At 61.0% G+C, this 23,297-nt stretch overlaps 2 protein-coding genes across 6 annotated transcripts in view; both read right to left on the minus strand.

The window, feature by feature from the left end:
• Positions 1-3,659: 3,659 nt before the first annotated feature.
• Positions 3,660-14,246, minus strand: Cactin (cactin, spliceosome C complex subunit). The gene is made up of 10 exons (XM_005405877.2): positions 13,811-14,246; positions 10,165-10,636; positions 7,997-8,092; positions 7,555-7,700; positions 6,976-7,138; positions 6,785-6,899; positions 6,060-6,252; positions 5,546-5,668; positions 5,180-5,472; positions 3,660-4,770 (listed from the first exon to the last, which is right to left on the minus strand). The coding sequence occupies exons 1-10, from the start codon at positions 13,981-13,983 to the stop codon at positions 4,280-4,282; spliced, it is 2,265 nt and encodes a 754-aa protein (XP_005405934.1). The 5' UTR covers positions 13,984-14,246; the 3' UTR covers positions 3,660-4,279.
• Positions 14,247-15,849: 1,603 nt separating this feature from the next.
• Positions 15,850-23,297, minus strand: part of Pip5k1c (phosphatidylinositol-4-phosphate 5-kinase, type I, gamma) — a 43,409-nt gene continuing 35,961 nt past the window's right edge. For 2 of the 5 annotated variants that reach the window (XM_013505222.1, XM_013505223.1), the window contains exons 16-19: positions 22,133-22,256; positions 21,298-21,375; positions 18,471-18,551; positions 15,850-18,245 (exon numbers count right to left, since the gene is read on the minus strand). In XM_013505222.1, coding sequence (XP_013360676.1) covers positions 18,243-18,245; positions 18,471-18,551; positions 21,298-21,375; positions 22,133-22,256 — 286 coding nt within the window. In that variant the 3' untranslated portion in view covers positions 15,850-18,242. The remainder of the gene's footprint in view (positions 18,246-18,470; positions 18,552-21,297; positions 21,376-22,132; positions 22,257-23,297) is intronic. The other 3 variants (XM_013505224.1, XM_013505225.1, XM_005405880.2) reach the window with 2 other exon arrangements.

A 23,297-nucleotide genomic window follows, 5' to 3' on the forward strand; every position in this document is an offset into this window, starting at 1 on the left:
CCCGTCCTGCCAGGGGCACTGCTGGAGGAGGGGACGCCATCCGAGGGCAAACGCGGGGGTCCCCTGCCGCCACCGCCAGCCTCTGGGGCCCCCCCTGCGGGGCCCCTCCCGGCCTCCCGCTGTCAGCCCCGAATTATTCACTGTCTAGGCAGCGCCCAGAGCCTGCCTGGAGGGGCTGGGAGCGCGCCCGAGGTCAGCTCCCGAGAGACCTGGACCCTGGAGCAGGGAGGGGAGGGAGGCTGAGCGCAGGGAGGTGGAATCGGGCCTGGCACACCGCAGGTGCTCAATAGATACAGGACGTTTGAGGCACTGGGGTGGGGGCTGTCAGACACTCAAGAGCTGGAGGCGACAGCTGTCCCCAGGCCGGCCTGGGCACGGGGAGGGACGGTCTTCCTGGCCCCTCACAGTGCAGGGTGTAGAGGGATGGATGGAGCCTCCAGCGCTGAAGTGCAGCAGGAGAGGCCAGGAGGCTAGAGGCAGGGCTTGGGCTGGGCTTCCCTGGCAGATGACTTCCTTAAAAGTCCCCAGAACTAGCACTCTGGGAGGCCGAGGCAGGAGGATCACAAGTTCAAGCCCAGCCTGGACAGCTGACTGATTTATTAGGACACTGTCTGAAAGATTGGAAACCGCCCCCCCTCAAGTTAAAAAGGGCTAGGGATGTAGCTCAGTGCCAAGGCCCTGGAGCCCTGGTTCAATTCCCAAGAGTGAAAAAAAAGCAGCCCCCACATCCATTCAGGGCTCCAGATCAGGGTTCTGCCAGCTAAAGTGGGGCAGCAAGGGGTGTTCAGGATGGGCACAGCGCAGGCAGAGGCATGGAGATCAGACTGCCCTGGCCAAAGTCCTTGGCAGGGGAGCCTTGCGAAGGGTCCGTCCTGCTTTGGGTGGGGAGAGAAGGTGCCTGTGGGGCTAGGCCACCTTTTGAGGCTGTGTGGAGGGCAGGGTGAGGCGGGGCTTGTAACCTAGGCTCACTGGCCTTAGTTGGCTGGACTTGGCCTGACTTAGGCCTGGAGTGGGCCAGGATGACTGACCAGCCTTGACCCTTTCCTGCCCAGTCCCCTAGGCTGGCCCAGGAGGGGCCACAGCCCAGGCACTGAGTTGGAGGATGGGCCCCACAATGCAGGCTGGCAGGAAGCCCCTTCCCTGCTGCCCCACCCCCCATCCTTCCGGTCTCAGCCCACACCTACATCCTTCCACATCCCTCCCCATCTATCCCATTGTCTGAGTGCCTGGGGCATCTAACCCGACATTTAACTTTAGGCCTTTGACACTCAAATCTCTCTTCCTTGGCAAGGAGCACTCCCATTTGAACTCCTATGAAACTGCAAAGCCCTGGCTGTAAGGCCCTTCCTCTATCAAGTCTTCCAGATCTCTCCATCTTACTCCCTTCAACCCCTCAGGGCACAGTTCTGAGCCCCAGCTCTTGAGAATCCCCTTAACTGGAGAAGGATGTGGGTGGACACAGACCATCCCAGGCCCCTGGGGTCAGGGTTGGGCCAAAGAAAGTGACCTGGCCTGGGGAAGCCCAGAGGTGAGGTCCGGAAGTCATCCTGGGGGGAAGGAGTGTGGGAGCTGAGACTGGGGCTGCAGATAGGGCGGGGCGGAGAGGGGGAGGGAGGCCGTTCCTTCCACTCCACTGTCCTCAGCCCCAGGTCCCCGCTGGGGAGGAGCCGGGCAGGGGTCCGAGCCAGCTGACTTTCCGTTTCCTGTCTCACAGGTCTCTGCAAGGCAGGAGGAGAGGGCGTCTGTTGTACACATGGGGAAACTGAGGCTCAGAGGGAGGGTGATAAGGCCCCTTATGGGACTTAAGCATGGGCTCTGTGCGCTGCAGGGAGCCGGCGGCTGGTTGGTCCCGACCCACACGTCCATCCCGGGTGGCAGGGCGGAGCCTCCGGGCTTGGAGGGCTGGTGGTGGGAACAGAGACCCGGCTCAGGATGTGCCCCCCATGGCTGTGGCTTCCGGCCGGGCAGGCAGCAAGCGGCTATTCTTAGCTTTGGACACAGCTGAGGAAAGGAAGAGGCTGAGGCAGGAGCTGGGGGCAGCTTCCGGGACACTGGCGGACCTCAGGCCGGGGCCAGGGTGGGGGTCGTGGGGCTGCCCTGCCTCAGCCTCCTGTTGGCTAGAGAAGGCTGCCTGCTTGGAGCCCCTGCCTGGGTCATGAAACTTCTGTGGTTCCCCAGGGCCCGATGGAGTCCAGCCCTGAGGCCAGGCCTTCGGGTCCCACCTGCCGCAGGTCCTGCCCTCCTCTCACATGCCCCTCCTCCAGGGAGCCCTCCAGGCTTTCCCGGAATTCCCCTCACTCAGGGCACCTCTTGCCTCGGCTCTGCCCCCAGAGGTCCACACCCTGCCGAGACTGCATGCAGGACACAAGGAGGACACTGGCGCTGAGGGGGTGCATGCAGGGACAGAGGGAAACTGAGGTCGGACATGGGAATGTGCCACGTCGCAGCCGTGCTGGGGCCGGAACCCGGGGCCTTGCACACACCAGGCAGGCACTCTCCACCAGTCCGCTTTGAGACAGGGTCTCACCAAGTTGTCCAAGCTGGCCTTGAGCTTGCGACCCTCCTGCCTCATTTTCTTGAGTAGCTGAGACGACAGTCAGGCACTGCCATGCCCTGCTCTTCCCTGTTTCTTGCCCAAGCTCTGAGTTGGGGTCAGAGTGCCTCTGGGGATGCCATACTCAGCCCTGCCACCAGGGGCCTGGCCCACAGCCCACACTCAGCCATGGGTAGCTCAGCTCAGGGATCAGTAGGTAGAGGCTGCCTGGATGCACTGCTCTGTTGTTCTGATTGATTAGCAATGTCTGCCACAAAAAAATGGGATAGTGCTGCCACAAGTTATATATTTTTCACTCTGGACTAGGTTGGTCTTTGATTAGACAGACTTTGCTGCCATCCCTCAAGCCCCACACCACAGGTTCCTCAGCATCAGAAGTCGGCTTGGACAGGTGTGATGGTGCACGCCTGTCATCCCAGCACTCAGGAGGCTGAGGCAGGAGGATCACTGGGTTTGAGGCCAGCCTGGGCTACATAGCGAGACGCTCCCTCAAAAAGAAAAGAAAAGAAGTCAGGGCTGGGAGGTGACAGTGGGTGACCTGCCTGCATCTCCGTCCACCACAGCTCCTCAGCCTTGGCATAATGGATACTGGGCAGCTCGGGGCATGCATGATGCAGGGCAGTAGCCCTGGCCTTTGCCCACTCCACATCAAGAGCAGCCTCAGTGTGACAACCACAGATGTCCCCGCCCATTGCCAAGCATTCTGACCTCCTAGTCCCTCTTCCTTCCAGAGGGGACAGTCGTGTCCCCTGCTCAGGAAGCAGCGGTGATGGAGACAGAGACCAGGACAGCGGCTTGAGACTCCATGTACCGTTTAGTTTTTTTTTTTTTTTTTCTCCCCGGTACTTGGAATTGAACTCACGACCTTGCGCTTGCCAGGCAGGTGCTGTGCCGCTGAGCTAAATCCCCAGCCCCTCTATGTACTGTTTAAGTGTCACGCTGTGGGTGTGACGGCGCCCCGGCTGTGACAGCGGCACTGTGGTATGCAGCACGTCACTGCCGGGACCCCTGGGTGTGGGTGCTGTGGCCCTTTGCTCTCTGCCAGCTCTGACTCTAGAATGAAAGCTTATCACAAACACATGCCGGCTCATGGAGACCAAGCAACAAAAATAAAACGAGGCTTTTATTCCCACTTAGAAAAGTTTTCCAGAGAAACAGACTGAAATGATTTCCAGATGAGACGAGGCTTGGGTGGAGCCCTCGGTCATGACAGCTGGTGTCGGGCAAGCCAAGAAGTAGCGCTTCAGGTCCCCCGAGGACTGCGATGACACAGATGTCACCATACCTCAGCACGGAGGAGGAGGGCCGTGGGCACCTGTGTGGCCCTGCCTGGCTGACCGATGCTCTGGGAGGGGCCAGGCTGGACATGGCCTCCTCCCTGCTAGCTGCTCCTCCCGCGGCCCGGCACAGCGGCCTGCTCAGGGCAGGGCCCCGGTGCGCTGCTGCCTTGTCCAGAGGCCAGGGGCCAGCATCCAGGTCTGACTCTTCCCTGCACATTCCCGGGGTGAGAGTAGGTGGCCCTGGGCCTCCTGGATGGGGAAGTCTGTTGACAACTGCCAAACCCCTCGCTCTGGCAGTCCTTTCCAACACGCAGCAGGCTGAGGCCGCCCCCTGTCCCCTCCGTTCTCCAAGGCCGGTTCTATGGCTTGACCCTGTGTTGTGCAAGGGGAGACGGGGGCCCGGTGGGAAGCTCCAGCTGGGGGCAGATGCCACCCCTGCCCGCCGTCATCGGCGGTAGCGGTAGCGCTTGAAGTGGAACCAGAGCTGGAAGATGCCGTTGGCGAACTGGCAGCGGAAGCCGTGGCGGTGGGAGTACTCCCACTCGCGGTTGACGATCTTGAAGGCGATGTCCTCGTAGGGCGGGCCCGCGTGGAAGCGCAGGATGGCGAAGTCCTTGTTGTCGGTGCAGGCCTCCAGGAAGTACTCGGGCGTGGAGCGCTTGTCGATGAGGTCGGGGTAGAAGATGTTGAACTTGTAGCCCTGCACCATCTTGGGCGGCGGGTTGTCAAAGTCATAGTGCGTCCGGTTGTACTTGTTCCACTCGAAGCCCGTGTGCACGCGGTTGAAGAAGCGCGGCTTGCGCGGCCGGTACTTGTCGGCCCACAGGTAGGCCTTGCTGCTGAGCGGCAGCTCCACGCTGAACTGCGCCTCGTCCTGGCCCATGCCCTCCTTGGCCCGCCGGAAGAAGATGTCCTCGGCGCTCTCGCTGGCGTCCCCTGCACGGGCAGGCGTGTGTGTCAGCCCAGGTCTCCCGCCTGCTCTGGGGGTGCCGCCCTTGGCACCTCCAGCAGAGGGGAACCCACTGCTCCAGGGACCTGCACGGCTTCCAGTCCTGCCCCGGGTCCTGCCCCAGCACCCCCAGGCTCCCTACACAGCTCTGCGCCAGCCTGACCCCCTCACAGCCCTGCCTCCAGAGACACTGCTGCCCCCACAGGCCCCGCCCCAGTGACCCCTCTCTGGCAGCACCACCCGCACACCCCAGCGGGGTGGATCACTAGCTGACCCCGGGGTGAGCTTCTGCACCCTCAACCAGCCCGCCGGTCGCCCCGCCCCGCCCTGGCCCCGCCCCACAGACGCCCGGGCTGTACCCCCAAAGCCCCGGCCCCCACGCACCCCCCCACGCACCGGTGACCTGGAGCTGCTGCCGTGACAGCTGCAGGCGCTGCAGGTCCTCGTCCGGCTCCAGCACATGCGCGTCCAGCGGCAGCTCGTGCGCCGTGAGCAGCCGCGGGCTGTACCTGCCCGCGTCGTAGTCGTCCAGGCTCTGCTGGATCAGGTCCTCCTCCATGAGCACCGCCTCGCCCTCGCCCTCGCCCTCGCCGTCCCCTTCGCCCTCGCCGGGGGCCGCCTCCTCCTCTGCAGGGCCGCCCTCCACCGAGGGCCCGGCGGGCGGCTGCTCAGGCTCCTCTGGCTCCAGGCTACAGACAGAGCGGACGGTGAGGGGCGCCGCGCCAGGGCGGTGCGGGCCCCCAGCCCCGGCTTCCCGCCTACCTCTGGCTGGGGGACGGCGGCTCCTGCTTGAGGATGGGGAACAGGGGCCCACTTTCCACGCCCTGCTCCTGCTTCAGCTTGTACAGCTTCTGCCGCAGCACATCCTGGTGGCGCTCTCGGAGCCTGCGACAGGATGGCGGTCAGCCAGGCTGGGCGACAGGGCCAGCGCCCACCCCCACACCCTCCTCACCCCACTCTCCCTCCCAGGACGCCTGGGCTCTGGGGCCCCCGCGGGTTGGGCCCAGCAGTCTGCCCCTGAGCCCTGCCCTGGGTCCGGCACAGGCAAAGGCGACCCGAAGGGCCACAACTGGGGTGAGGCGGGGAGGGCAGGAGGGGCCAGCCGGGCACGGAGCCCGGAGGATGACAAGCTGACATCGTTTACAGAATGACAGAGGCGACAGGCGCGGCAGCAGTGTTTACGAGAGCGTGCCAAGCACGCGGGGAATCCGTGCACGCTCTCGGACACGGCAGCAGGGCCGGACCTCCTGCGCGGCCGAAGCGGCCACCGGCTTACCTGGCGCGGGCCATGTGTGCACGCAGCTGCTGCAGCAGGCTCTCCCAGTAGCCCATGTCCAGGTTGGGGCCGCCAGCCCGGATCTTGCCCTCGATGCCCTGGAAGATGACCTGCAGCTGCGTGTAGGTCTTGCCCTTGAACACCGACTGCACGTCCGAGCTGACCGAGGCATTCACGCCTTCCCTGCGCTCGCCTGGGGGCGGGACGGGTGGGGGTGGGGCAGGGCTGCTCAGGGCGGGCCGGGTGCGGCCCCGCCTGTGCTCGCCAGCTGCCCCTCCCCGGGCTCGGGCCATGCAGCCTGGCTGGGGGCAGGCCGGGCACTCGGGGAGGAAAGGTGGAGAGCACAAGCCACTTGGGTCTGGACAGGGAGGGCAGGGCCATCAGGCGGGGGCTGTGCTCCCCGCCACGCTCGGCTTCACACAGCAGGGGCTCAGGCCCAGCACCACTAGGTGGCTGTCCCCTCCCCCGCCACAGCAGCCTCCGTGCACAGCCCGGGCGGCAGGGGATCCCCTGCTGCCCCCTGCTGGCTCCATCTGGCTGGAGAGGCCTGCAAAAGGGCCATGCAGACCAAAGGCAGGGCAAGTGGGGCCTGCTGAGGGTGCCAGGCCCTGCAGGGACTCTGAGGCTTGCGGCAGGACCGTGTGGCCCACCGAGGCTCCTACCACACCCGACAGCACAGTGTGTGGCTCAGCTCACCCGGCTGGGGACAGCGCCCATCCAGTTACCTGGGCCCTTGCCTGAGGCCTCCAGCTTGCGGAGCTTGGAGATCTCATCCTCGGTGATGATGGTCATGTCGCGCCAGAAGTCTGCGTTCTTGCCCTGCTCCAGCTCCATGTATACCTGGGAGGGACCGGGTGGTGAGGGAGGGGCTGGGCCAGGGGCGGGGCCACAGGGGGGGGCGGTCGGGCCAGGGCACCTGGATGTCCTCCAGCAGGTCCTCCATGTCGGCCACGGTGAGCCCGTTGAGGAAGGTGTACGGCTCATGCATCTCCACAGCCAGGTCATCGTCCTCGGCGCTGATGTACTTGGCCAGCAGGTCGATGGGCTTGGCCCGCCCATCCCGGATGCGGATCTTGGAGCTGTGGGGCACCCGGTGTTGGTGTTAGAGCAGGGACAGGGACGGCCTACCGTGGGGGCAGGGAGGCCAGCAGTGGGCAGGTGGGGAACAGGGCGCCAGCTAGGCCCAGCGGGGCAGGGACAGGTGGGTGGGCCGAGGCGGCCTCCAGGTGTGCCCAGGAGGGCACTTGGGGCCGGGCTGCATGGGATCCCCAGCGGAGTGAAGAGTTGGTGGACTGGGGACCAGAGCAGACAGTGGCCACAGCCTGTGGGGCTGAGGAGTTGGACCGTCTCTCTGTTCCCATGGGGACCTGCCAGGCAGGTCTGAGTGCGCAGGGGCCCTGGAGGTAACTGGGGCACCTGCACTGGGGGACAGTGGCCACCACTGCAGGGAGGGGCCCAGCGGGCAGAGGGTGCCGAGAGGGGCGGGCGAGCGCACCGCAGCTTGGCCTGCTGCAGGTGGAAATGGTCCTCCTGCTCCTCCCAGGTCTTGAAGTGCTCCGCCTCCTTCTCCCGCTGCAGCATCTCCAGCTCCTGCTCCCGCATGGCCTTCTCGCGCTCCCGCTCCAGCCGCAGCTGCTTCACCTGGGGGCAGCACGGGTGAGGAGGGGGCTTGGTGGGTGGGATGGCCACACAGGCCCATCCGTCCCTGGCCTACGCCCTGTGCCTGGCTCGCCCTGCGATGCTTGGGGCGTCGGGCAGATGCTGGGGCGGGACATCCCCTCTTTCTGCTGCAGACCCAGCAGCCAGAGTGGCCGAGAGGACAGCAGAGCCCAGAACTAAAGGCAACAGCTCCCTGGACCCAACTGTGCCTGAAGTCAGGACTCTGGACCTCTCGTCAACCAGGTCCCAGCGATGCCCGCGGGCCTGCGGCTGCTCACCTTCTGCAGCTCCAGCCGGTTGTCCTCCTGGATCCTCTTGTTCCGCTCTTTCAGCTCCTTCTCCTCTAGGTGGCTGATCCCCTTCTTCTCCAGGGCCTGCACGGAGCGAGCCGGCACTCAGCACTGGTGCACCCAGCCAGCCGGCACCAGGGCCGAAGGGCGGAGCGCGTGCTCTGCGCAGAGAGTGACTGTGGCTCAGTGTCTTCTCCGGCCCCCCTTGGAGTTCCTGGGGCCAGCCCGCTGTGACGGCGCTGCACGGGACCGGATGTGGGAGGCTGCAGAACCCAGGGCTGGAGCAGGTCACGTGCCCTGGGTGCTCACTTCACACCCAGGTGAAGCCTCGGTGCACCAGCGCCCCCACCTGCGTGCAGGGCAGAGGCAGGAGGGCAAGGAGCGGCACAGGCTCAGGACACAGATGGGCCTGGGTCACTGGAGGACAGGGCGCGTGGCTCCCCAACACACACCACACACCTGTGGCAGCATGTGAGGAGCTCTGTCCCGGGGACACTGTGACCTTGTGTGACAGCTGTGCTCCTCACTGGCTCCCCAGGCCCCCAGTGCCCAGGAGGCTGTGCAATGGTCCCCTGATGTCCGGAGAAACAGCCTCTGGGGCGACATAGGGCTGCCTGCTCCAGAGTCCCGCTCTGCGGCCCTTTTTTTCCCAGTCTCAGGAGGGGACGGTGGTGCAGCCCGCACTTAGGCTCCGCCACTGCAAGTGCACAGGGCGCCCTGAGGGGGACACGGAGGCCCAGGGAGCGCAAGCAGCCGCTCTGAGAGGGCACGGGGTGAGGTCTACAGGAGGAGACAGGCAGTGCCCTGGGCAGAGGACAGGCAGGTAGGTGCAAAGGCCCTGAGGCAGCCCCTCCCACGTGGAGCCCCACAAAGCCAGCCATGCACCCTCACGCTGAGTGAGGGCCAGATCCTGCTTGCCTCACCCAGGCGTCCCCTGAAGACATGAACATGACGCAGCTGAAAAGGTATGCGGTGCTGCTTATGGTGCTCGCCCTGGTGTAGCAGAGTCCTCCCCCGATAGCCAGCGCCCTTACAATAGGCCACGGGGACAGACAGAAAAGAGAAGGGTAGACATGGAGACTCGGGGTTGGAGGGAGACAGTCACGCAACAGCAGAGGCACAGCCAGGCGTGGGGCTGCTCGCCTGTAATCTCAGCACTCGGGAGGCTGAGGCAGGAGGATCATTATGAGTATGTGACCAGTCTGGGCTACAAAGTGAGCTCAAGGCCAGCCTGAACTGCAGAGCGAGACCCTGTCTCAAAAAGACAAAACACAGAAACAAAACAAAACAAACAAATAAAAAAAAAAACAAAACAGAGGCAGAGGGGTGCTAGGCTGTCACAAGCCAAGGAGCACCAAGGCCAGAGGTGGACCACTGGAGACCCTGGGTAGAGCGGGGGGCCAGCAGCACTGTAAGACAGCAGAGCCCACTGGCTCCGGCCCATGCCCATGCCGAGCATGTGACGGCGCTGGTGGCTCAGCGGCCAAGTGGGGTGGAATGACAAGCACAGAAGGTACACGGTACCTGCCACCACAGAGCCCGACCTGGGGCCCAGGGCAGGAACATTCCTTTGTCCAGGAATCCTGGGCCGAGGCTGGTTCTGGGCAGACAGGACTCACACTGTGACGCTCAGCAGCACAAAGGTGACAGGGCCGAAGGCGGGAGGTGTGCGGCAGGGTGCTGGAACCCTCAGGCTGTGGTGGCCCGAGCATGGCCCCTTCTGGGGTTCCATTCCAGCACCAAAACCAAATTTTGAAGACATAATGTTATTAAGGTGGGCCTGGTGGTGCACATCTGTCATCTCAGCATTTTGGAAGGCTAAGGCAGGAGGATCTCGAGTTCAAGCCCAGTCTGGGCAATTTAGTGAGACCCTGTTTTAAAGTAAAAATTTTAAAAAGGCCTGGGAATATAGCTCAGTGGCTTCTATCAGTACCACCCCCTCGACACACAAAAAACAAAAAACAAAAAACAAAAGAAAAAACCAAATGCATGTTATTTACGGGCTGCGAGCACAGCTCAGCAGTTGCATGCATGCTCAGGGTACCTTGGGCTTTGCCCTGGGTTCCATGCCCAGGACCAACAAAACACAGCAACCCTGGGTACTGCAGGTGCTCCAGCGGGGAAGAGCCCGGCTGTGGATGATGCAGGCGGCTCACCTTGTTCCAGATAAAGGTGCCCAGCAGGTTGTTGTCGCCGAAGGGGTTGTCGGTGTTGGTGTAGCCCATGTACTCCTCGCCCCAGCCCATCTTCTCCCGCTTCTTGCGCTCCTTGGCCTCTTTCTTGGCCAGACGCCGCGCTCGCTTCTCCTCGGGCGTCTCGAAGGCCTTGAGCAGCTCCTCCTGCTGCTTCCGCTCCTCTCGCAGCCGCAGCCGCTCCTGCAGGCTCTGCTGCTGGCTCAGGGCCGCCGCCGCCGCCACTCTGGGACTCTGCGAGCGCCCTGGGGAGGCTGCGCTGGACGCAGAGGACCGCGGGGACCATGAGCGCCAGCACCCGTGGCGGCTCCATGCTTGCTCCTCTCCAGAGTCTGATGGTGAGGACCTGCCCCGGTTCCGGGAACGCCAGCGGGGTGGCGGGGGGCTCCAGCTGCGCCTTCCTGGCCGCTGCCACCGCTCCTCCTCCGAATCTGACCTGTGAAGCAGACCCACCAAGGCCTGTTGAGTGCCTGCTGCTCAGGCATCCTTGGCCCGATGCTCAGGGAGAGCCTGCTGGCTGGCGGGCCCTGTGATAGGTGCTGGGGACACTTCTGCCTCCTTGGGTTCCCCACAGAAGATACATGAAAGTGAGCGTGCACAGGCGTGCATGCACGCGCACACGTGCAAACACACGCAGTCCAGGATTGGGAGGCCACAGGAGCCACAAATGCTCAGGGAGGGTGAGGGGATGGCCCTGCATGTCAGAGAGCTCAGTGGGGGATTCTCTGAGGTTACCAGGAGCAGAGGCGGAGGAAATAGGGGAGGAACCCAGGGAACATTTGGGCAAGCACCTCCCATGCAGAAGAAATAGCAGGTGCAAAGGCCCTGAGGCAGAATTTTTTTTTTTTTTTTTTTTTCAGGAGGCCCCTGCAAGGCCAAGGAAGGGAGGGGTGAGGAAGGTGAGCTGGGTAGGGACACAGGAGCCAAAAAGGTGGGAGCCAAAGACCCGAGTGCATTCAAGGTGTCCACGTCAGGCTACCAGGCGGAAGTGACGCTCTGACTGCGCCAGGAAGGCCAGGAGTTAGCTGGGGTGAAAAGGTAGAAGCAAAGAGCAGGGAATGACACTCGAGCCCCTAGGGACAGATCCTTTAAGGTCTCTGGTTCTCTGAATGTGGAGAACCACCACCAAGTATTTTCCTAAGTGCTCTATCTTGCTCATGTCAAAAAAATCTAAGCTATGGAAACCATTTTACTTTGGATCCCTTAAATACTAACTACAAACAATCAAATTTTCATAAACAACACTGATTCTAATTATAGTATCTAACATGGCTAATAACTGCAAATAACTCAAATAGCAGAAAACAGCACACACTGCTGGGCATACTGACTCGTCTGGTTTTTTTTTTGTTTTTTTATTTTTTTGTTTTTTTTCTCCGGTACCAGGAACCGAACTCACGACCTTGCGCTTGCCAGGCAGGCGCTTTTGCCGCTGAGCTAAATCCCCAGCCACCCCCCCCCCTTTTTTTTTTTTTTTTTGCTGACTCGTCTGTTAATCACTGGGGAGGACGAAGCAGAAGGGCCACTGAGTTTGAGGCCAGCCGCAACATGAGTTCAAGGCCAACCTGAACTAGATGGCAAGACCTTGTCTCAGGAAAAAAAAGGGAACAGTGCACATCAAAGATGATGATATTAAGACTTTGCTATGCTTGAGCCAATGTAAACACATCAAAGCCTGGGGCTTAAATAAAGGTCCACAAACATTTAGTTTTTCTTGGTGCCTTCCAGAGCCTTGTACATGCTAAGCACACACTGAGCTCCACCTGTAGCCTGCACACTTTCTGTAAGGGGGGCCAGGTAGTAAAGTTTTTATTTTCTGTCTGAGATAGGGTTTGGCTTGTAGTGATCCCCCTGCCTCCGTCTCCTGAGTGCTGGTACAGGTGTGCACCACTACACCAGGTGGTAATAAATATTTTGCACCATAATATACCTCGGCGGGCCATACAGTCTATACATAATACAACCACTCAACTGCTGTAGCACAAAGCTAGCCACAGCCAGTATATAATGAAATAAACACAGCTGTGTTCCAATAAAACTTTACTTCTGGACACTAAAATGTCTGGACACTAAATTCCGTATTATTCTCACTCATCGGAAATATATACTTTGTTTCGGTTCCTCTCCATTACTTACAAATGTAAAAATTAGCCAGGCAAGCTGGGTGTGGTGCTTACTTGGTTAGCTGAGGTGGGAGAATCAAGTTTGAGGCCAGCCTCCGGAACTCAAGAGACCCTACCTCAAAATAAAAAAAGCAAAGCCGGGTGTGGTGGCGCACGCCTGTAATCCCAGCACTAGGGAGGCTGAGGCAGGAGGATCGTTGAGAGTTTGAGACCAGCCTGGGCTACAAAGTGAGCTCAAGGCCAGCCAGAACTACATAGTGAGACCCTGTCTCAAAAAAAGACCCCCACCAAAAAAAAAAAAAAATTAAGAAAAAACGCAAAAAGGAGCTGGGAGTGGTGGCGCACGCCTGTAATCCCAGCACTCAGGAGGCTGAGATAGGAGGGTCATTGCGAGTTCGGGGACAGCCTGGGCTACAAAGTGAGCTCAAGGCCAGCCTGAACTGAATAGCGAGACCCTGTCTCAGATAAACCAAACCAAACCAAACCAAACCAAACCAAACCAAACCAAACCAAACCAAAAAGAAAAACAAAAAGGGCTGGGAATGCAGCTCAGTGCAAAGGCGCTGGGTTCAACCCCCAGTGCTCCTCCCCCAAGTAAAACTGCTTTTTCTTCATGGGCTGTCGTTTCCTGATTCTGTTTAAAACATGTCTTCCTTAAGTGCCTTCTGTTATTTTCAGCTTCCTGCAATTCTTGGGGCAGCAATGACTTTACCAGACTCAAAGCGCAAGGCATGTAGTAGAACCGAGAAGTGCTCTGCGGCGCTTTACTGGATTTTTTTTTTTTTTTTTTTTTGGTACCGGGAATTGAACTCAGGACCTTGTGCTTGCCAGGCAGGCGCTCTGGCACCGAGCTATATCCCTGGCCCTGCGGTGCTTTACTAGAGAGTGGCTAGGGTGTGGAGAACATCTAGACTGGCCCCACGGAGACCCTGCGGACACTGCCGGGGTAACCTGGGCGACAGCAGGTGGGACTGGACTGAGTATCGCAGCCCCCAGGGATCTGAGGCAGCACCGGACCCACGTCTGCGAATCAGCGTGCTGGGACTGGGGGCGGGGCTGAGAGGGCTCAAGTAAAGTCCGGCCAGATGCCCCGTCTCCAGAAGAAAGGACCGTGAGCCCTGGGGAGGCTGAGACACAGGTCACAGGAGTCAACTGCGCCTCCTGTCACTTGTCATCACACCCAGCCCTCCCACAGGTCAACGCCACCAACAACAGTTGTCGCCTCCACTTCCAAAGCCCCTCCCGATCTACCCACTTTCCCGCTACGCTTCCCGCAGGCGGCCACCTACTGCCTGGACAGCGGCGCCACCCTCTTCCGCTCCGATGCCGCTCCTTTCCTGGTCCGGTTAGTCCGACACGAGCCGGGACACCTCCTTCACCAGGAAGGCCTCCCAGACTGCGTCGCAGGGAGGGGCATCTTCAAGCTCCCCCGCCGGGAACGGCCGAGACCGGCGTCCACACCTAGCCATACCCCACAGGGGTCCCACCTGCGCTCCCGGCTCCGCCGCCTCCGCCGGCGACGCTCCTCGTCCTCGCGGGACCTGTGGCTTCGTCGCCCACGGCTGCCGCTACGACTTCGGCTCCGGCTCCGGCTCCGGCTCCGCCGCTTTCTGCCCCTGCGACCGGTGGAGCGCGACCGCGAGCGTGTGCCGCGACCCATTGGTGGCGACCGCAGCCGCGACGCGGACTCAAACAAACCGGGGCCCGCCCGGGGCCCTTCCTTGGCGGCGGCGCGTAAGGAGCTGCCCTGAGAGCGCCGGATCAGGGTGGGCGAGCCCTCCCGCAGCCCCAATCTGCGGAGACCCGAAGTCCGGGAACCTTCGCTCCATCTGCAACTATGGCTCGCGGGAACGGGCCCTCTCTGAGCCGCTGTCTCCAGGGCGGGGCGACTCGCTGTGCAGGCAGTACTAGAGGCAGCCCCTGCGGGTCCTGGCTCCTTATAGCGCCTGAGGACCGGCAGGCGGGGTGGGGGGGCGTGTCCAACTTGTGGGCGTGATTAAAGCCTGTCAGCCACTGCGGGGGCAGAGCCGGAGGGGCGGAACCGAGGAGAGGCGAGTTCGAGGAAGAAATAGAGCCGGGTGGGCGGGACCGAGGAGGCGTGGCCAACATAGGGCGTGGCTAAGGGAAGCGTGTCTTTCGCCAGGCCTTGCGAAAGAAGGACTCTAATTTAATTGGGTGGACGGCAGTCCAGACTGCTGTAGAAAGAGGGTGGGGAGAGCGTTTTAGATGTTGGTCTGGATCATCGTGCCCTATCACCTGCTGGTAAATACCTTCGCATTTCACAGGTTAAGCTTTTATTTTTTATTTTTTTATTTTTTTTGTGTGTGCGTGTGTGTTTTTGAGACAAGGTCTCGCTATGCAGTTCAGGCTGGTCTTGAGCTCACTTTGTAGCCCAGGCTGGCCTCGAACTCACAACAATCCTGCCTCAGCCTCCCGAGTGCTGGGATTACAGGCGTGTGCCACCACGCCCGGCAATACGTAGTTTTCTTTTTTTGTTTGTTTTTGGTACCGAGAATCGAACTCAGGACCTTGTGCTTGCCAGACAAGCGCTTGTGCCGCTGAACTATATCCTGCACCCACAGGTTAAGCTTTTAAAAAATTGGGATTACCCCCTAATTTTTTCATCAACTTTTTTTTTTTTTTTTTTTTGCGGTACTGGGGATCAAATTCACGACCTTGCACTTGCCAGGCAGGCACTTATGCCACTGAGCTATATCCCCAATCCTCATCAACCCATTTTATAGATGGAGAAACTGAGGTCAGGAGCGGGCAAGTCACTTTACCACCCCTCTCCTGCCTCACAATGAGGTATGTGGAGCTGGGATTTGCCATGTGGATACCGGCAGAGCGGTCTTGAGCGGTAGTGAGATGAAGGAGTTGGGCACTGGCTGTTAGGTGGAGTCCCCACTGGGAGCACGGACCATAGGCAGCACGACTGGTGGCCCTGAGCTCCCTTGGCCGATGGCCACGGCCTTCATCACCCATGGTTCTAAGCATACCCGGCCTGGGTTTGGAGGCTGACACTCGCTTTGATCCCTTTGGGTTGCACGGCTATCAGGGGCTTTGAACTGTTTCCTGAGTTGAACTGGAACCTGCAGGAAGTCATGGCTGTTCTACGCAGGTGTCTGGGTCTAATTTCTGTCACGTGTTGCCCAAGCTGGCCTGGAAATCCCAGATGCAAGCAATCCTCCTGCCTCAGCTTCAGTCTCCCAAATAGCATGTGTGCCAACGTGCCCAGCTTTGAATCTTTTTCGGGGCGGGTACCAGAGATTAAACCTGAGGCCTTCCCACTGAGCTATACCCCTAGTCCTTTTTTATTTTCAGGCAGTCTTGTTAAATCCCTAAATTCCCCAGACTGGGCTTGAAGTTACCTTCTTGTCTCAGCCTCTTAAGAGTGCTGGAATTACAGGAATGTGTCACCAGGCCCGGCTCTGGATCTTATCATTATAAATGTCACAAAGGTTTCTTCCCGGTGTGGATTGTCAGTCCTCCAACTCCCAACCCACGGAGCCAAACCAAGTCAAACTGATGTTTATACCCGATTTATTAGAGATCTCTTCAACGTAAAAAGTGGGGGTCTGGCGGGAGTGGGTAGGCGGGGCCCGGGCAACATACGAGTATTCTGTGGGGCCTGCAGCAGCTGTACTGCCCCAGGTGCCCAGGGGTCTGGGTTGGAAGGACATGGCCTGCCTATCAGTGCCACAGGAAGCCATGCTCCGGATTGTCTCACACCAGACCGCTGGGACTGAGGGTGAGGGACCCCTGGTGCGGGTTAAGACATGAGGTTTGCAGTTTTTTGTTTTGAAATGGTTCAGCCACACGGAGACTGGGGCAGCCCGGGGAATGGAACTTGTGACCACCGGAGAGGCGGCGGTGTGTGGAGGGGATGCTCATCCTGGAGAGACTGAGGGGCTGCGGCGACAGGACCCTGGCAACGGACCCCACGGGGATGGGAGTATTGCACTGAGCCAGGTGTGGAGGTGAGGGGACAGGTGAGATGGCCTGCGGGTGGAGGGACAGGCTGGAAGGGGCCACATGGGAATTTCCACCTTGCCAGTCTCAGAAAACGCCTCTCCATTTTTACAGTACAGGGATTTGGACATGGTCCAGGGTCTTGAGAGCAGCCGTTGGAGAGGCGAGGCAGGAGAGAGCTGGGTCATCGGGGTATTTACAGGTCTGCAGGGAGCGGGGGCAGCTGGTGCACCCGGGGCCTCCCTCCTGGGATCTGAGGAAGGCCTGGAGTTTGCCACGCGGTATAAATAGGTCTCTCTCGTGCACCCCACTGCCCCCGAAAGGACAAGCAAGCAAGGCCCCTCGATGCAGTCTGAGGGACACTTCGGAGTGCTTTTTGCAGTATTCTCGAAAGGGACGAAACACACAGCTCACACGACGTGGGGCTCCAAAGGAGCCTCTGGGACTGAACATAAAGAAGGGAATGTTGGGACGTCCCAGCGGGAGGGCTGCAGGTCTCTCCTCCCGGCCGGGCCCACGCCATGCGCGATGTGCGCGGGCCACTCCCTTCCTCCTGGAGACACAGGGCCAACTTCGGGACCCCGCCTTCTGCAGCAGGGCCACGTCCCTGGGGCCTGGGCACGGTGCCGGCACAGCTGACCCTGGGGCCAGGACAAACCCTTGTTTGGGCCCGCTGGGGTGGGGCCTCGGCGCCACGGCACAGCTGAGCCCCGCGAGGGTCTGGGCTGGAGTATGGGCTCCTTGTTGGCGGCTCCGGGAAGAACAGGCAGGCTCCCCACTACGTCACTGCAGAAGGGACACCAGGAGAGGCCTAGACAGCAGGCTGACATCTTGCAGGGGGCTTTAAAAAAAAAATCTAATTCCTGGCGGGGTTGGTCCTGATGCCGGTCTTCCGGGAGGCATGGCTTCAGCTCCAAGCACAGCCCAGTGCTTCCCTCGGGGCCCTTTGTGGGGGATCTGAGGAGTGGGCACATCTGCTGGGTCTTTCCTTCTGGACAGGCGTGGCCGTCACCGGCAGGCGGAACACCGGCACGTGTCACAGCAGCTGGACCATCAGGTCTGCCATCCCAGGTCGCCTGCTCTCCGATCCTGCGGCCCAAGGCCCGGCCTATCCCCTCTGGAAGTCGGAAGCTCCGCTCTGAGGCGTCTCCTGAGGGGGTCCACTCCTCCGGGGACGGTGAGGACCACGAGGGAAGGGACAAGTCCACAGCCCTGAGCTCGGCCGAGCGGGGGCAGCCGCACCAGGGGCAGGAGTGTGACGACCGGGCACGCTTGCTCACAGGCACCTGGGTCAGGGGATGTCCTTCCTGGTGGCTCAGCATGACAGCGAGCCCCCGGGGGCCACTACTGAGGATACACGTCCTGCACCGAGGCCCCCAAACCTGAGCGGAGCACGGGAGGATCTGCTTCCGGGAGAGGTGGCCTCAGCACACACAGGACAGTGGGACACCAGGAAGAGGCACCTGGAGACCTGTGCTGGAGTGTGACCCTCACCTGGGCAGCCAGGCCCCCCAGAGCCAGGTCCCCAGGGTGGCAGGAGTGGCCTTGCCCCTGCGGGACACATGCAATGGAGGCAGAGGACCAAAGTGCGGTGGCGTGGAGTCTCTTCCTCTTCTGGTTTGTGTCTTTTTTCCCCTAAAAAGCACCACATGCCTCTGTCTGTGCAAAGAACAAGGACCCAAAATAAATACACGACAGGACGCTCCGGAAGGTCGCCGTCTGGCGGGTGCAGTGCGGGTGGCCCAAGGTCGCTGATGACCTGTGGAGCATTGGGTGGGAGAGGTTTGGCCTGCGGCGTCCGTCAGGGGCAGGACGAGGACGAGGTTCGCTGGGGGTGGCCGCGGGGCGGCGTGTCCCCGAGCTCTGGGCCTCAGCTGGGCAGGCAGCGCCTCTGGGAGCGGCTGAGGTGGTGGCGGGCACTCAGCCCAGGTGGGGACTGCATAGAAATTACTGCAAAAGGAAAGGGGGTGTTGAGGGCGCGCGCGCGGGGACCTGGGCAAGGACCCCCCACCCATGGGCTGCCCAAAGCCTCTGAGCTGCCTGGCCTTGGGGCGACACAGGCCCGAGATACTGATGGCGGGGCCACCTGGACATCAGCGAGCCAGGCGCCAGCCCTCCCGCCCCAGCCTCAGTCTCCCCATCTGTCTGGGCTCCTGCTGGCCCCAGGGGACTCACTGTGTCGCTCTCGCCGTCGGAGGGCTGGGGCTGCGTGCTATAGTGGAGCGGGGAGTACACCCAGCTCCTGTCGTCGGTGGGCTGCGGGCGGGCGGGCACGTGCAGGGGCGCAGAAGAAGAGAGGGTGAGCGGAGGCGGAGAAGGCGGAGGAGGAGGAAGAACAGGAGAAAATGAAAGAGGCGGGCCCCTCGGACCAGCGCTGCCCCAACCCCAACGGCCTCGGCTCACAGGCAGTGGGCAGCGGAAGGGTTAGTCAAGGCTCAGGGACAGCGGGCATGGGGGAAGGCGGAGGGGAGGGTGGGGAACTGCAGCCTGGACTCTTCCTCCCTCCCCCAGCTCCTGCTCTGGCTCCTCGCTCCTCGCCCCCCAGAGCGGGCCCAGAGCCCGACCTCCCTCCAGACCAGCTCCTCCCGGCCTCCCACACTGGCGCCGGGTATCGGAGTCCTGGGACCTCCACGGGGGGCCCTGACCCATTCCCAGCCCGTGGTCCCCGTGCTGTCCACCCAAGCCTTCCTCCCAGAGCACGGGGAGACTTGCAGGCCACACCAGGTCCCTGCAGCACCACCGGGCCTGGCACAGGAGTGCCCAGCTCAGGCTCAGGTTTGGGAAGGGGGCCTCTGCTCCCAGCACCAATGTCCCCCCAGAACACTGGGGGGATTGCTGGGGGCTCCACTAGCCCCCCATGCTGACACCTTCTCTCTTCCCAGGCCTCCCCGTCACCCCCGGCTTTGGAGGCCCGCTGGGCGGACAGTGCCAGCCCTGAACACGCATGGGACAGGGCTGTGCCCATCAGCTGTCCTGTGACGCTTCAACATCACAGCGTAACACGGCATGTCCCCAGCCTGCTTCGCAGCGCTGCCCGTTGGCTCCAGGCCCCCTGCTCCCCGGAACCCGAGCCCACATGGTCTGGGTGCCGTCCCGGCTGGCGCCTTCCACCCTGCCCGGCGGGGGCCCTGGGCTCACCCGCCCCGCACCTTGAGGACGCCGGCCCACAAACCCTTCCCCAAGTCTGCCAGTTCCATCTCCTCCTGTGGCTCCTGGCAGGCCCCAGGGAGCTACCTGGGCTCCACACAGAGGCACTGGGGGCTGCGGGTGACGGGAGCGCTCAGCCTCCACTCGGAGGCGACACAAAACCCTGCCTTGTAAAGGTGGAGCGGCTGCCTGCCTCCCCGCCCCCCAGGGACCCAGCTCGGGGCTCGGCAGGTGAGTCTGGCCTCAGAAACACCCAGCCTGAAGGGGGTCCGCTCAGAAATGCCCAGCGCCACTCCCGGGTAGGGACGACCTACCCCTGGACACTTCCACGATGTTGGAAAAGGTGGAACAAGCTGGCCGTTCCCTCAGGAGCAGAGGACAGAGCGGGAACCCTGAGCGGCCAACTGGGGATGGGGCAGGACCCTGAGTTCCTGCACCCAGGCCAGGTACGGGTACGACCTTCGTGGCTGTCCGGCCTGGAAGCCGCCCCTCCTTCTCGCCTGTGCTTCTGCTGGGATGGTTTTTTCTTTCAGTGGCGCCGAGGGCTGAACCCAGGGCCTTCACACTGAGCTACATGCTCAGCCCTTTGTCTCACTTCTTTTTGAAACAGGGCCTTGCTAGGTCTCCCCATTGTCCACCTTGGTCTTAAACTTATGATCTCCCTGCTTCCTCCTTCCAGACTGCTGGGTTTATAGGTGTGCACCACCATGCCCAGCTCCCACTTCTCCTTCTACTGTACCCTCCGCTAAGGGGGTCCCAAACCTAGGCCTCTGCAGACCAATCCAGCCCCTGGGTGTACCCGGCTGCCAGCCAGAGCTGCCCCAGGCCGCGGCTTCGCGGCTCATGTCCTGCCACACAGGCAGGCGGGAGGTCTCTGCGTCCTGGGCTTGCTCCGCAGCGCCCGGCACATGGTGACACCCGGGGAGGTTTGATGACGGGTCAGGAGTGGGAGGGCGGCCTCCAAGGGGCTCCATCGGGAGAGTGGAAACTCGCTTCTGGTTGGTGCCCTGCCTGGCTGTGAGTGCTGTGCGGCTCTGAGCAGGTTACTCAGCCTCTCTGGGACCCTTGGCGGCTGATCAAAATGACAGTAGGCATCCATAATATCACAGCAACCAAATTTCTTTGTGGTATCTTGGGCACACTGGGTAGGCGAGTATCAACTCAATAAACAGTCTGCTGTTAAGCTACTGTAATACTCCAAACTTTTTTTTCCCCCAAAATCGTTACTAGGGCTGAATCCAACCTTAGAAAAACGTTCACCACTGAGACACTTCCCAGCCTTTTTTTTTGTTTAATTTTAATTCCCAGCCTTTTTTATTTTTTGAGAGAAAGTCTAAGTTGCCCAGTCTGGCCTTCGGTTGAAGAGCCTCCTACCTCAGCCTCCTGAGCAGCTGGGATGACAGGCATGCCCAGCTAGGGCACCTGGGTTTTGTCTGAGCCCTGTGTTCTCACAGGCTCCCCCGGGCTGAGGCCTCAGCGTCTCCATCTGGGGAGACCTGGGGGGCTCGCAGAGAGCTCAGTTCTGTGGCCACCTGTGAGCCGTACGTGGGGCGACGCTGGGCAAGCGCCGGCGTGGAGGGCTGACAGGACGCAGGCAGGCGGGCTGGGGTCAGGGTGACCCCGCCGCGGCACGCAGGCAGGCCCAGGGACAGTGCCCCGCACAGCGAGGCCGGCTTCCCTCTGGGCTCAGTGACTCCCCACGATTTCACCACTGTCTGTGTCTCCCCAAAGTCCTCTGAGGACCGAATGGGGCCGCTGGGCACTGTGTCTCAGGCCGGGGACCCGCAGCTCCCTGCTGCCCAGAGGTGGGCAAGGCCCCTTCTCCCCGGGGGGGGGGCCGGCTGCGGTCACTTACAGTCCCCGAGGAGCTCAGCGTCACAGCCCGCAGTCGGCGATGGCGGGGGGAGTAAATCCAGTACCTCCCATCCGTGAACTGGGCGGCGGGGCCGGAGGAAGAAGAGAGGACAGGCTGAGGTGCGGAGGGACAACAGCGCGGCGGGGACAAGCGACGGCAGAAGCAGAGGTGGGAGGACGCGGGGGACCTGCTCTGCAGCCCACCAGGCCCGGGACGCGTTGCCCTGGCTGCCCTCTCCATCCACGGCAGGGCACCGCGGCCGAGCCCTTCCTCCTCCGGGCCAGCGCGGACTTGGGGCCTAGGGCAGGCAGCGTGGCTCCGACACAAAGCGGGGTGTGTTAGTGAGGAAGGGGTGCGAAGCTGGGTGCCCAGGCCGCCCCAGATGACGAGGCCGCAGGAACTGCCCGTTCTAACCGGGCAGTCAGATCCCAGGTGGGCCGCACGGCGCTGGCCCCAGGACCACAGCTGGGCTCACTGGCCTGGGTCTGCGCCTGACTGACTCAGCCACCTGCGCGGGAGCCCTCCTGCCACTCGCCGGGTCCCTCGCCCTCCTCAGGGATGGACCCCATCTGGCCTGGCACAGCCCACGGGAGACTCTCGCCCTTTGCTGGCCGCCGAGGCCATGGGTCTGACTCTGCCCAGCAGTGCTGAGAGACTGAGGACAATGGAGGCAAGATGGCCCAGGCAGGCAGCGGTGCCACGGCTGGGGAGGGGACGCGGAGCCAGTTCCAGTGTCCAGGAAGGCCTGGCCTGGTCGGACCAGACAGAGTTCGCTTGTGCGTGAGCTCAGGTGTGTGTGAGCAGCTGGTGTGAGTCGCGGGACCTGGGGACTTACAAAGTAGATGTCAGTGGCGGGCACGTCCTCCTCGTCCGAGGCCTGGCTGACGGGCTCCGAGGCCTGGCTGGCGGTTTCTGCCTCCAAGGCGGACGCAGAGGCTCCGGCTGGGCAGGCCTCCACCCTGGGAATGCGGGGCAGATGTGGGATTCCTGGGTGGTTCTGGACGACACCTGGCCACCCAGCCCGGACCCCATTCGCCCTGTTCCTTCCTGGACCTCAGGAGCCTTGGAGGGGACTACAAAACGTCATCATCATTGAGACAAAAGACCTAGACAAAGCTGGGCCAATGGTAAACACCTGTTATCCCAGCACTCTGGGAAACTAGGGCAGGAAGATTCCAAGTTCAAACCCAAGGTGGGCAACCTAGTGACTCAGCGAGACCCTGTCTCAAAATGAAAAAGGGTAGGGATACAGCTCAATGAGGTCAATCCTTAGTACAGCCACAAAAAAAAAATGCTGAAACTAGAAAGTCAAGAATTTTTTTTTTTTTTTTTGGTCTTTTTGAGACAGGGTCTCACTGCGCAGTTCAGGCTGGCCTTGAGCTCACTGTGTAGCCCAGGCTGGCCTCAAACTCGCAGTGATCCTCCTGCCTCCACCTCCTGAGTGCTGTGCTGGGATTACAGGCGTGCGCCACGACGCCTGGCTCAGAAAGTCAAGAATTTGATAACAGCATTCAAGAACTACAAACACTTGACAAATGAAAAACCAGTGAAGAAAGAAGAGACTCAACTAACAACCCAGCAGTTGGGATGTGCCAGGTGTGGAAAGAAACGGGATGCATTTTTTTCCTAAGTCCCTGAACAGTTAAAAGAATGGATTTTGGCCAGGTGCAGTGGCACAGGCCTATAAGGCCAGCACTCGGGAGGCTGAGGCAGGAAGGCCACCGTAAGGTTAAGGCCAGCCTGGGCTACATAGCAAGACCCTGTCTCAAAACACAAAAACAAAACAAAACAAAAATGAACTTTATACTTGATTGTGAGAACTTTATTTTAAAAGTAACATAGTGTTCTTCAGTACTGAGGATGATTCAGGACCTCAAAAATAATAGGCAAGGACTTCTGAGCTTGCTGAGCTATAGCCCAGTCCTTGGAATTTGTTTTTTGAAACAAGATCTCATTAAGTTGCCCAGCCTGGCCTCAAACTTGCAATGCTCCTGCCTCAG

Source organism: Chinchilla lanigera, unplaced genomic scaffold (assembly GCF_000276665.1).
Source record: "Chinchilla lanigera isolate Chin_1 unplaced genomic scaffold, ChiLan1.0 scaffold00094, whole genome shotgun sequence".
NCBI lineage: Eukaryota > Metazoa > Chordata > Mammalia > Rodentia > Chinchillidae > Chinchilla > Chinchilla lanigera.

Excerpts from the sequence above, each read along its gene's own strand:
- Cactin (XM_005405877.2), bottom strand. The coding sequence starts at position 13,983 with ATGGGTCGCGGCACACGCTCGCGGTCGCGCTCCACCGGTCGCAGGGGC. Across the intron at positions 5,473-5,545 it reads CCGCCGTCCCCCAGCCAGAG|CCTGGAGCCAGAGGAGCCTG; the intron begins GTAGGCGGGAAG and ends CTCTGTCTGTAG. Across the intron at positions 4,771-5,179 it reads GCAGCAGCTCCAGGTCACCG|GGGACGCCAGCGAGAGCGCC; the intron begins GTGCGTGGGGGG and ends CTGCCCGTGCAG.